Genomic DNA, 12241 nt, shown 5'->3' with positions numbered 1-12241 from the left:
TTAAAAACAGGATTCTGGAATGGTTTGGGGTGAAAAGAGACCTTAAATCCCATCCCACCCAAAAGAGACCTTAAATCTCATCCAAAAGAGACCTGAAACTTCATCCAACCCCATCCAAAAGAGACCTTAAATCTCATCCCAATCCATCCCATCCAAAAGAGATCTTAAATCTCATCTAATCCCATCCAAAAGATACTTAAATCTCAGCCCATCCAAGAGACCTTAAAGCTCACCCAATCCAACCTAAAAGAGACCTTAAACCTCATCCCATCCCACCCAAAAGAGACCTTAAATCCCACCCCATCCCACCCAAAAAAGGAGACCTTAAACCTCATCAAATCCCACCCAAAAGAGACCTTAAATCCCATCCCATTCAAAAATTACTTTAAATCCCATCCCAACCAAAAGAGACCTTAAACCTCATCCCATCCAAAAGAGACCTTAAACTTCATCCCATCCACAAGAGGGATATATTGGGGGGTTAATTAATTCCAATTACAGCTTCAGCTAATGAAGTCATTGACCCCAAGTTTGCTGCTCCCAACTCACTTTTGTTTCCATCTCTTGGGGCCTGAGGTGTCCTTGATTGCCAGGCCTGGAGAGGAATTGTTGGGTTTAGTGGTTTTGAGGTTGAATTTTGAGGTTTTGAGGTTTGCATCGCTTCCCTAAATATCTCTCAAGCCAAACCATGACATTGTGTCTGCCCAAAATGGGAAAACAGCAGTTCACACTGTACATGGAGTTTAGGGTTATAAACTAAAGAACTTCAGGATTACAAATATATGAAAAATAGAAAAACCCAAAATCCTAAAGCATCTCTGGAAAAAAAAAGTCCCACACAATGAGGGACAAACTCCCCATCCTTCAAACCCTTCATTAATCCAGCAGGTGAACCTTATTTTAATATTAACAGCCCAAGTGGTGCTTAACTTTAATGAGAGCCCCTTGGGAATGCTGCTGACAGCTGCCCAGTGTCCAGGATTGTGCCTAACCTTTCCCTAATGGAGACAAAACAACAATAGAGGGATATAAACAATATGCTGTGGGATGCAAGGAGCATCTTTAAAAATGGCATCACCTTTGGAAAAGCACCAGCTCCATTATCCTCCTGCAGGATGGGATGTTTTCCTCCCCTTTCCAGGAGAAAATGGATTTTTCTGGGTGTTATTATTTGGTGGATAAAGGGGAAAGGGAACATTGAATTGTGCCTTTTGTCAGAGGAGAAATGAGCTGCAATTTTCTGTACCCCTGAGTTTAGCAGCTCTCCACAGCCCCTGCAAGGTGCAGAGCTTCCTCTGCCCACAGCAGTGAGAGGAGGGGAGAATTCTGATGGAATTTATGGATTTAAACACGTGGAAAGGGAAGGATTTGGGATAGGATGTGACCCCCTGTGAGCCACCACACCCCAGCACAAAGCTCCTCAGCAAACTTCCTAAAATCCCATTGCTCCTGTGCCTAAAATCCCACTCCTCCTGTGCCTAAAATCCCATTGCTCCTGTGCCTAAAATCCCATTCCTCCCATGCCTAAAATCCCATTCCTCCTGTCCCTAAAATCCCATTCCTCCCATGCCTAAAATCCCATTCCTCCTGTGCCTAAAATCCCACTCCTCCTGTGCCTAAAATCCCATTCCTCCCATGCCTAAAATCCCATTCCTCCTGCCCCTAAAATCCCATTCCTCCTGTGCCTAAAATCCCATTCCTCCCATGCCTAAAATCCCATTCCTCCTGCCCCTAAAATCCCATTCCTCCTGTGCCTAAAATCCCATTCCTCCCATGCCTAAAATCCCATTCCTCCTGCCCCTAAAATCCCATTCCTCCCGTGCCTAAAATCCCATTCCTCCCATGCCTAAAATCCCATTCCTCCTGTCCCTAAAATCCCACTCCTCCTGTGCCTAAAATCCCATTCCTCCCATGCCTAAAATCCCACTCCTCCCATTTTTTTCAGAAAATAAACTCCACTTCAGGCCATGCAACTCCAAAAGTAATGACATAAATGCCACCAGGAAAAAAAAAATCTTATTTCAAACTCTGCTTTCACTAAATTAACTAAACAAAATATTGATAAACTGCTGATAAATAACAGGAACCGTAACAAGGAAACAAGTTCTCCATTTGATCTCTGCCATCCTGCAGGCATTCATCTTCATAATTAATTAGATAATACTATTAGTACAGCACTGCTTTTCCCCCTCCATAGACAAGAAGCTGGAGCTCACATAATTTAAGGAACTGCTTCAAAGGCAGAGTGTGTGGCAGGTTAAATTCAGAAGGTCCAGAGCATCCTCTGTGCCAATATCCAGCATCCAATTCCCTGATGCATCTGGCAAATTCTCAGCGCACACCTCCCCATCTCTGGTGAGCACACTTTGCTTTTAAAAGCTGCAGTCTTTGCATAAAACATGGATCTAAAGGTATAAAAAATACAAAATTCTGTGCAAATTACAGGAGCCGTGCAAATCATTCCTGCAACAGAAACCGCGCTTGGTTTTATTCCTGACTTTTTTTGACAATACTGCTTGAAGTTCAGTGGCAGACAGACAACTTTCACCTCAAAATGTCATTCACAATTAATCCCAAATTGTACATGAAATGGTTGAATTCCCTCCATGCAATCAAGGGAGAGAACCAAGAGCACATAAAAGTTGAGCAGTTAATCAACCTCGTGCAATTTGTACCTGCTGAAAGCTCCTCACAAACATCCCAAGATCTCTCTCTGCAGAATAAATCTGTAAATCATTTTGCAAATTCTGTTTATCCCTGTTGTAGGTGTGAAAAACGCCAATCACTTGTTTTTGAAAAGTTTTGAAGTTCAATAGTAATAAAATGGCTATGAAAATAGGAATATAATTAGACGAATAAAAATGTGGACAATTAGGATTTAGGACAATATGAGACAATAAAAACAAAGAGTTATGGACAGTCCAGGTACCTCATTCTGGGGCAAAATAAGCCCAAAAAAAGGACCCACATTAACAGAGGATTAACCCTTAAAAGCAACAGCCTGTTGCATATTCATACACCTCACACATGATGCATAAATTCCATTCAAACACAGGATTCTGTCTGGTCAGTGTCAGCTTCTTCCTCTTAATCCTGACATGGAAAAAAGTTAATTTCTTCTAATAAGAGAGCAATAAATTCTTTTTCTCTGAAGGATTTAGGTGTCCTGTGGCTGCTATCTGGTGCAAGTACCTCATGTCTGTGGGATATTTTTTCTTTAAAAAAAATACCCCACAGACATGGTTCCTATTTTAACATTATAACCTAAAACTATATTTAACACATTACTTAAAAAAATTAATACAGCATCACTTTCTAACACAACACATATAATATTCATTTGAATATTTGTAAAAGGCCAATTATAAAAATGCATTTTTCACATAGGGACGGGGAAGGGAAGATCCCCCAGTGCCCCCAGCCAGGGGAGGCAGCAGGAACTGGGCTCTGACAACTCCTGCAAGTCAGGGGAGTGTGCAAATAACAGCAGAGCACTGAAGCAGCAAATCCCCAGTTGCGGTTAATTCTCTGCCTGTGATTAACTCATCTTTCTTGGCTATTCCAGCCCTCCTTGCACCTCCTCATGCAGCTGGGGCTGGGATTACCAGCCTGTGACCGTGCCCTGCTCTGCACTGAAGTGACAGCTGAGCACCAGGTAAAATGTTCCACTGAAACAAAGCAGCAAGGCAGGTGGATGAAACCCAAATAAAGCCATTTCAGCAGGGCAGAACAGACTTCCCATCCCAGAGGTCAGGGGAACAAATCTTCCCTTCCTTTTGTGTTAAAACGTTCTGGACAAAGACACCTTTATTTGAGATTCACCGTCGGTTTATCTGTCTGGAAATGGGAATCACAGACATTTTGATAAATGGGATGCAGGAATTGTTCCGTTCCAGTGTAACCACTGTGAAAATGCCTTTGCACAGACACAGCTCCAAGCTCATCTGCAGCAGGGAGGCTTCTCAAAAAGCACCTCAGGAGCTGCAGCATCACATCCCCGTGCCGGTGCTCAGCGTGGGATGACGCAGGAGTGACATCCAGGCTGCTCCTGCTGGGTGACCTTGGCCAGGCCCTCCTGCTCCTGCCTCCTTCCCTGACTTCCAGCACCTCCTGGAGCACCCACTGCTCGGCCTGTTATAAATAAAAATCTGCCAAATTTTTTTGGCGGGGAAAAAAAAAAGAGTTGCAAAACCAGTTGCTGCTAAAGTAAAGTTCTACCTGTTTGTTATTGTAATCAGCGGCCATTCTGTAAATTGCTTCTTTTATATCGGTATAACCCTGCCTGAAGCTAAGTTGTCCTTCTGCCCAGAGGTAGGTGGAGGGGACATGGAGGGGGAATAAGAGAAGATGCAAAACATCCTCGAGACCAGCATGCCATAGGAAAGAACCTCATCAAACTTACAGAAAAGACCCCAAAAACAACGAGCCAATACAGAATTAAGATATTAGAATGATGTCTGGACATGAGGAACGGAGTGCTGAGCCTGCAGAGATGCTGAGAACCTTTGTGGCCCCTCACCCTGAGCAAGAAGACTTCAGCTGAGGGCAAGACCCTGGATGACAGGCCTGAGGGTTGAGAAACCCGGGGCTACGCCTGTAATAAACAAAATTCTGCCAATTTTTTGGGGGAAAAAAACGAGTTGCAAAACCAATTAGACCAGTTGCTGCTAAAGTAAAGTTCTACCTGTTTGTTATTGTAATCTGCAGCAATTCTCATAAATTGCTCCTTTTATATCGGTATGGCCCTGCCTGAAGCTAAGTTGTCCTTCTCCCCAGACCATAGGTGGAGGGGACATCAGAGAAGATGCAAAACAGCCTCGAGATCAGCATGCCATGGGAAAGAACCTCATCAAACTTACAGAAAAGACCCCAAAAACAATGAGCCAATACAGAATTAAGATCTTAGAATGATGTCTGGACATGAGGAACGGAGTGCTGAGCCTGCAGAGATGCTGAGAACCTTTGTGGCCCCTCACCTTAAGCAAGACTTCAGCTAAGGGCAAGACCCTGGATGACAGGCCTGAGGGTTAACTCTTGTGAGGATGGGACCCCCAGCTCTGCCCTATAGTGGACAAAGCTGCATTTTCCTTCTCTTCCTCCTCCTCCTCTTCACCCTAGAAAAGACAGAGACTGCAGGCCCATCAAGCTTCCCAACCTTGAGCTGATCACTTTTGATAAATGCATTAAAAGGAGAAAAAGTCTCCTGCCCTGTTCACTTCACTGCCCAGGAGTGAAACAGGAGGGTAAAAGTCTTTTTACCCAGCAAGAAATGGGGTGCTGTGGGTTTCCTGCTGGTGGGATGGAAAGAGGAGTTCCCTTCTGAGGACACCCAGGATTAACAGTGGAAAAAGCAGAAACATCAGCAAGGATTGAGAAATTTTTTTTTTGTGAGGATTTGGCTGCAGCTCCAGTCGTGCCCTGGTGGTGCCCACACAAACCAGGCTGGCTCTGGTGGCTCTGGTGGCTTTTTCTTGTGTCCTCCTAAGGCAATCCATGCTTGGCAAGCAGAATTCTGGGAAAAAAGCCCCTCTGGGCTGTGATTTTCCATCTTTCACTCCAGAATTACAAACAGTGCTTGTTGATAGTTTAGAATGTTCCCTGTGCCACCTCCAGGTGTATCCAGGAGGAATTTCTGCATGGAAAGGGTGGTCAGAAATCACAACTCAGGGAGGTTTGGAATCTCATCCCTGAGGTGTCCAAGGAGGTCTGGATGTGACACTCAGAGCTCTGGGACGGGGACAAGGTGGGGATTGGGCACAGCTTGAATTTTGTGAGCTGGGAGGGCCCTTCCAACCTCACTGATCTGGGATTTTGGGTGTTTACACCTCAGGAAATGACACTGCTGGTAATTCACACACCAACACCAGCTGCTCCACCTTCTCCCACGTGGAGCAAAAAGCCTCACCTAGTTTAGACTCCCCTAAAATCCTGATTCCCTTTCCCTTCCCATCATTCCTCACTGTATATTGGAGCCAATCAATGGGATTCCAGCACCCCTGACATTTCTGTGCATGTCAAAGAGACAGCTCAATGCTGCACTCAACAATTCCAGCACTAGAGAATCTTTACTACTTAATCATTTCCCTTTTTTTTTTTTTTTTTTGTAGCCCTTAAAGTCTTATCTCTCCCCTTCCATTTGAATTTGCTGTATTTTCTGTTGGAAAAAAAAAAAGCCTAATTTAAATTTAGGCCTATTCATGGTGTTTCTGAACCTCCCAATGCCTGGAAACATGGAGAAGAGTAAAGAAGTATTATTTAAAATCCACTCAGCTAAACAGAGCTTTGTTATAATTTCACTAAAGCCTGTGAAAAATTACTCCAGCCCTGTGTCTCAGGATACTCCTGATAAAAATTGAGTTTAAAAGACTTTGCTTGCAATGCTGTGGGCTCAAAACCAGTTAAGGCTGCCTGACCTTGCCCCCAACTAACCCTCAACATTATCATAACAATTTCCTCTGGTCAAGATCCAGGCCAAATTCTGGCAGGGGTTGGGAGGGCAGCAGCAGGAACAGAAGCACAGCTGTGAAATTTGGCATTTCCCACACAGCTGGGCTCTCAGAAAGCAGAGTAGGGCAGCAATAATTCCATGGCTGGAAATCCCTGGAATGCTGCTGGAAGTGGCTGAGAGCAGGAACCATTCCCTGGGTGCAGAGAAGTGAGGAATGCTCAGTTCTGCTCATCCCACAGCACTGACATCCCCTGGTCAACAGCTCAGCCACACCTGGGACACAAATCCATCATAAACAAAATTCACAAGCAGCTTTAGAAGAGAAGTCTGGGGAAAAAACTGTTTTCCATCGAGAAAAAATAATAATTACAGGGGTTTAAAACTGATGAGCTGCTGTTTCGAGCTGGTGCATCCTCCCTTAACCCAGTACCAAGCAAGGTGCTACTAATAAAGCACAGTGTGTAAATAATGGTGTCAAGACCCTTTTAGAACAGGCCATTAAAATGTGTTTTATTTGTGTTTATCCACACCCATGGGGCCTCCACATGGCCCTGATTCACCTTGCAGTTGATTCCCCAGAAAACACCAGAAAGGGGTGAGCAGCACTGCTGTGCCCACCTGACTGACAATCAACAGACAGAATTCCAGAACCATCAGACAGAATTCCAGAATCAACAGACAGAATTCCAGAACCATCACACTCCAGAGCCCAGGCAGGTCTCACCACCAACCCACCGCCAAAAGGAAAATCCAGAGCCCTCAGCCCATCTTATCCCTGTGAAACCTTCACTGCAGCCTTCAGACTGCAAGGGAGAACCTCACAGAACACTTCCACAGCTACAATAAACTTCAAACTGGAAGGAAAAACCTCACAAGTGAGAGGAATGGTGGATTTGTGTTTCCAAACCAGCTGCGGGGCTGCTGGGAGATAAAACCAGCACTGGGAGAGAAAAGAAACAATGGGAGGGATTCCACTGATTGGTGAATGGAAAAAGAGATTTGATTTTACAAATAAACTTCAGGTTTGCCGAGAAATGAAATTAGACATTGAGAGATGAAAGAAATAATGAGGAAGAAAACTCCTAAATTCTGTAAGAATTAACAATTAAAAGGGAGGGTTGTACATTAAAGGGGAATCTTTGGGATCAGGTGTTCTGGGAAGTCTGAACCTCTCAAATACCTCAGCCAGTGAGGAAAGAGAGAAGGGAAATGCAGCTGGGAAATTGGGATAAAAAGGAGGCTGCGTCCTCCAAAAATTGGAGAGATCCCAGTGGAATGCCCCATGGCCTCTGCCTTGATTGGAATAAAGTTCCAGGGCTCCTCTGTCTCCTTTTTGGCTATAAATCTCTGGTGTTTGTGGATGGATTTTCCTAACACAAAACACCTTTCACATCCACAATAAACTTCAAACTGGAAGGAGGAGCCTCACAAAACATTTCCACATCCACAATAAACTGCAAACTGGAAGGAGGAACCTCACAAACCACTTCCACAGCCACAATGAACTTCCCAGCACCAGGCATCGCCTTCGCTCCGCTCCAGCTCCATCCTTCCCCCAAGGGAAGCTCCATCACCCTGCCCTGGGACATGGCAGCACCTCAGGGCACCCCACACCCCGTGCTGTGTTTCAGAAGGACATTTCTGGGCAGGCAGGGCCCAGATGATGAGATGGGAGCAGGGTTTCTCTCAAGACATCCCAGGGGAATGCCCCATGGCCTCTCCCTTTACTGGAATAAAGTTCCAGGACTCCTCTGTCTCCTTTTTGGCCACAAACCTCTGCTGTTTGTGGATGGATTTTCCTCACACAAAACACCTTCCACATCCACAATAAACTTCAAACTGGAAGGGAGAACCTCACAAAACATTTCCACAGCCACAGTGAAGTTCTCTTTATCAGGCACCACGTTCCCTCCGCTCCAGCTCCATCCTTCCCCCAAGGGATGCTCCATCACCCTGCCCTTGGACATGGCAGCACCTCAGGGCACCCCACACCCCGTGCTGTGTTTTAGAAGGACATTTCTGGGCAGGTAAGACCCAGCTGATGAGATGGGAGCAGGGTTTCTCCCCTTTTCCTGTGAACTCCAGCCTGATGGCTCCACACACACAGCTCTGCTGCCACACTATGGGAGCTCCTGGCTACTGCTCCCTGCTCAGCCCCGGAACGGGAGAGCCTGGAGCTCTTGGAACTTTGTTCCACACGGGTTCAGCACATTCAGAACAGGCTGAAATCATTGCCAGGAACTGCACCCCAAACCCACAGTGAGCTGCAAAGGGCGGGTGCCTCCCCTCCCTCCCTGCCCACCCAGCACCGGGCACTGACGCCCGAGCTGGCACCCTGCTCTCACTAAAACATCCTTGCTGGGGTTTCACAATCTAAAGAGGGGACTTATTGATCAATGCCTCCGGCTCTGATGCAGATAAAAAACCATCCGAGGGCTAAAAAGCTTTCGCAGGTCTTCTGCTCACAAAGCAAAACAACCCGGAGCAGCAACCTCTGGCTGAAGGATCCAGAACAGAGAGCTCAGAATGCAGACAGGAGGGAGCAGGGGCCTGAGAAGAAAGGATTAAATGCTCAGTGAGGTACAGAGTGAAGATCCAGTATGAGTAAGCCACAGACAGCTCAGAAGAAGAGAAAAAGCTGTAAGCCCCTGGTAGAGTAAATCTGAGATTTAGGTATCTCTCCATCAGTGTGCTCGCATGAGGAAAGCTCAACAGAAGCTGCTGGAAGGGTTTTCCTCTGTGCACAGGCTGAATGTTCATGCTGGAGAGATGAAAAATAGCCACCAAAATAAATATTCAGCCTTTATTAAGGACCTGTAGGTTGTTTTGGGTGGGTTTACAGCCTTTCCTAACAGATGCTCCCAGTCAGCAGAACTGTTCAGCTCGACTGCAAGAGTGCTCAGGAGCAGCAGTTAATCTTCATCCCCCAGCCCCTGGAAGGAAACCTGCCTTACATAATAAAATCAGCCTTGCATTCCAGATAAAGTTTTTCCTCAAAAAAAAAAAAAAACAAACCCAAAAGAACAAAAACCCCAAAGCCAAGGAGCTTTCATACACATCAACACCCAAACACACATTCCTCCAGCCTAGGATACAGCAGACAAGACAACAGGACTTGGAAACTTGGAAATGGGGGCACTGCACAGTGTGGAGAGCAGCCACTGCCAAGCTCTCCCACTCTTCCCCCTCCTACACACACAGAAGGACAGTCCCTAAATATTTGCTGTTTACACCAGAAATAAACTTCACTCCCTGGATCTGCTTTGGCTGCAAGGGCAGCTGTGGAAATGAGGCAGGAGACACAAAGCAAACTGCCCCCAAATTCAAGTCTTCTTCTGCTTTCAAGCCCAACCATGCATATTTCATAAAAACCAGGCTGCTGAGGCCAGCGAGCTCATATATAAGAGATATTCAACTGGGAAGGCAGGAGGAAAAGGAGGAAAGTGCTTCCATCTTCATGTAAGGCATCCAGAAATCTGTTCTATCAGCTGTGGGCAAGCAGCAGGGCAGTGAAATCCTGAATTGAGATGCCAGGGAAAGGCAGAGGGGAGAGCAGTGCTGGCATTTTTCACAGTCATGCTGCACATCAGCAGCTCCTGAAGCAGCTCATCCCAAACCTGACCCAGCAGAGCAGGGGAATGAGATCATGGAGAGCCGGAGCCTTCCTCACACGGCAGCGCTGGGGGAAAACTGCTGCTCCCAAAGGATGCAGCTCCAGAGTCTGGATCCAACACCCTCAGTGTCGTGCCCAAGGTGCCAGGGCACAGTGTGCCAACACCCCAGTGGCAGAGAGCACAGTGACAACACCCCAGTGCCACACAGCCTATTGCCATCACCTCAGTGCCACCATCCCAGTGTCACCACCCCAGTGGTAAAGAGCACAGTAACACCACCCCAGTGTCACACAGCCTATTGCTACCACCACCCCAGTGCCACACAGCTCACTGCCACCACTCCAGTGCCACCACCACAGTGCTATCATCCCAGTGCCAAACAGCCTATTGCTACCATGCCAGCACCATCACCCCAGTGCCACCACTCCAGTGCCACGTAGCTCACTGCCACCACCCCAGTGCCACACAACCTATTGCTATCACCCCAGTGCCACCACCTCAGCACCACAGAGCCTATTGCTACCACCACCCCAGTGGCACACAGCCTATTGCCATCATCCCAGTGTCACCACTCTAGTGCCACACAGCCTATTGCTACCACCCCAGTGCCACACAGCTCAGTGCCATCACCTCAGTGCCACACACCCCAGAGCCACCACCTCACTGCCACCACCCCAGTGCCACACAGCCTATTTCCACCACCCCAGTGCCATCACGCCAGCAGCACACAGCCTATTGCCACCACCCCAGTGCCACAGAGCTCAGTGCCACCACTCCACTGCCACACACCCCAGTGAGTGCCACCACCTAGTGCCATCACCCCAGTGCCACACAGCCTACTGCTATCACCTCACTGCCACCACCCCCGTGCCACACACCCCAGTGCCACCACCCCAGTAGCGCACAGCCTATTGCCACCCCCCAGTGCCACCCCCAGTGCCACCCCCCGCACCCCGCTCCCTGCCGGGCTCCATCCCCGCGCAGCCGGCGCTGCATCCGGAGCTCCCCGGCCGAAGTTGCCCGCGGCACTCACCCATGGCCGATCCTGCCAGCAGCCCCAGCGAGAGCAGCAGTGCCCGGCTCCAGGCGCTGCCCTCGGCCGCCAGCAGTGCCACCATGCCCAGCTGCCAGCAGTGCCTCCCGAAGCTGCAGCTGCATCCCGGCCGGTCCCATGCCAAGCAAGGTTGCATGTCAAAGGGCAGCGGCACCAATGGGGCGTGCTGGGGGTCCGCTGCTCGCCGCTCTTGGGTTTTTCCCCCTTTTTTCCTTCCCCTCGGCGATTGGGATAGTCCTCGGCTCGGCTGGATGAAGAGGAGAAAGGAAGGAGGAAGGGGGAGGTGAAGGGGAAGCGGGTCAGGCTTGTGATTTTGATTTATATATTTTTTTTCCCCTTAATTTTTTTTTTTCAGCCCGGGAGGAGGAAAAAAAAAATCCCACCGCATGGAAGGCTCTGAGCTTCTGCAGCTGGAATGAACCAAGTGTGGCAGCAGCTCGGGGAGAGAGGAGAGGAGAGGGAAGGCGAGGAGAGGAGAAGAGAGGAGAGGAGAGCAGGGGAGGGCTGGCGCGTCCCTCCCGGTGGCTGTCTCAGAGCCAGCTCCTCGGCAGCAGCAGCACCACCAGCACCACGCAGCCCGCAGGGATTTATACTTCTTTTTTTTTTTTTTTTTTTTTTTTTTTTTTTTTTTTTTTTTATTATTATTAAGCCACTTGATTAATCGTTCCCGGAGCTTTGTTCCTTCTCTGGATGCCGGGCCAGGGAGGTGTTGTGGATAAGGGAGGAGGGGGATGCTGTGTTACCCACCCCAAACCCGGCATCCAGCCCCACAGCGCGTTTATTTTTGATAGTTTCTTGATAAAGAACGAGCACCCCCACTCCCATTTCTCTCTCTCACACACATCCCTGTTACTCACCCCCCTCCTTCCCCCCATAAACAACCTGATGCTATTGACACAATTCTTGTGATGAGGCGAATTTTGTTGCAAACACGGATCACGACAGAAGCCCCCCCCTCCCCTCCTCTCCCTTTTCCCTGTCTGTGCCTTGTCCCTGATACTGGTGGGACTGGTCCAGGGGCATCCTGGAGGTGGGAAAGGCTGTGCCCCCCTCCCCAGAGGCAACAGGGGGGCTTGGCAGGGCTGGCAGAGCCCCTTTTCTCCCCCATCACCAGCAGCACCTCCC

The 12241-nt window shown here is 48.1% G+C and overlaps 1 protein-coding gene across 1 annotated transcript in view; it reads right to left on the bottom strand.

The window, feature by feature from the left end:
• Positions 1–11648, bottom strand: part of CSMD2 (CUB and Sushi multiple domains 2) — a 247823-nt gene extending 236175 nt beyond the window's left edge. The window contains exon 1 of the mRNA XM_054292539.1: positions 11096–11648. Within this exon, the coding sequence (XP_054148514.1) occupies positions 11096–11252 (157 nt within the window). The 5' untranslated portion in view covers positions 11253–11648. The remainder of the gene's footprint in view (positions 1–11095) is intronic.
• Positions 11649–12241: the final 593 nt, after the last annotated feature.

Source organism: Melozone crissalis, unplaced genomic scaffold (genome assembly GCF_028551555.1).
Source record: "Melozone crissalis strain CALT ecotype California unplaced genomic scaffold, PUWL_Pcris_2 ptg000111l_1, whole genome shotgun sequence".
In the NCBI taxonomy this organism is placed as follows: domain Eukaryota; kingdom Metazoa; phylum Chordata; class Aves; order Passeriformes; family Passerellidae; genus Melozone; species Melozone crissalis.
Note: the sequence above shows the minus strand (reverse complement) of the source record. Positions and strands in the feature narration are given on the sequence as shown.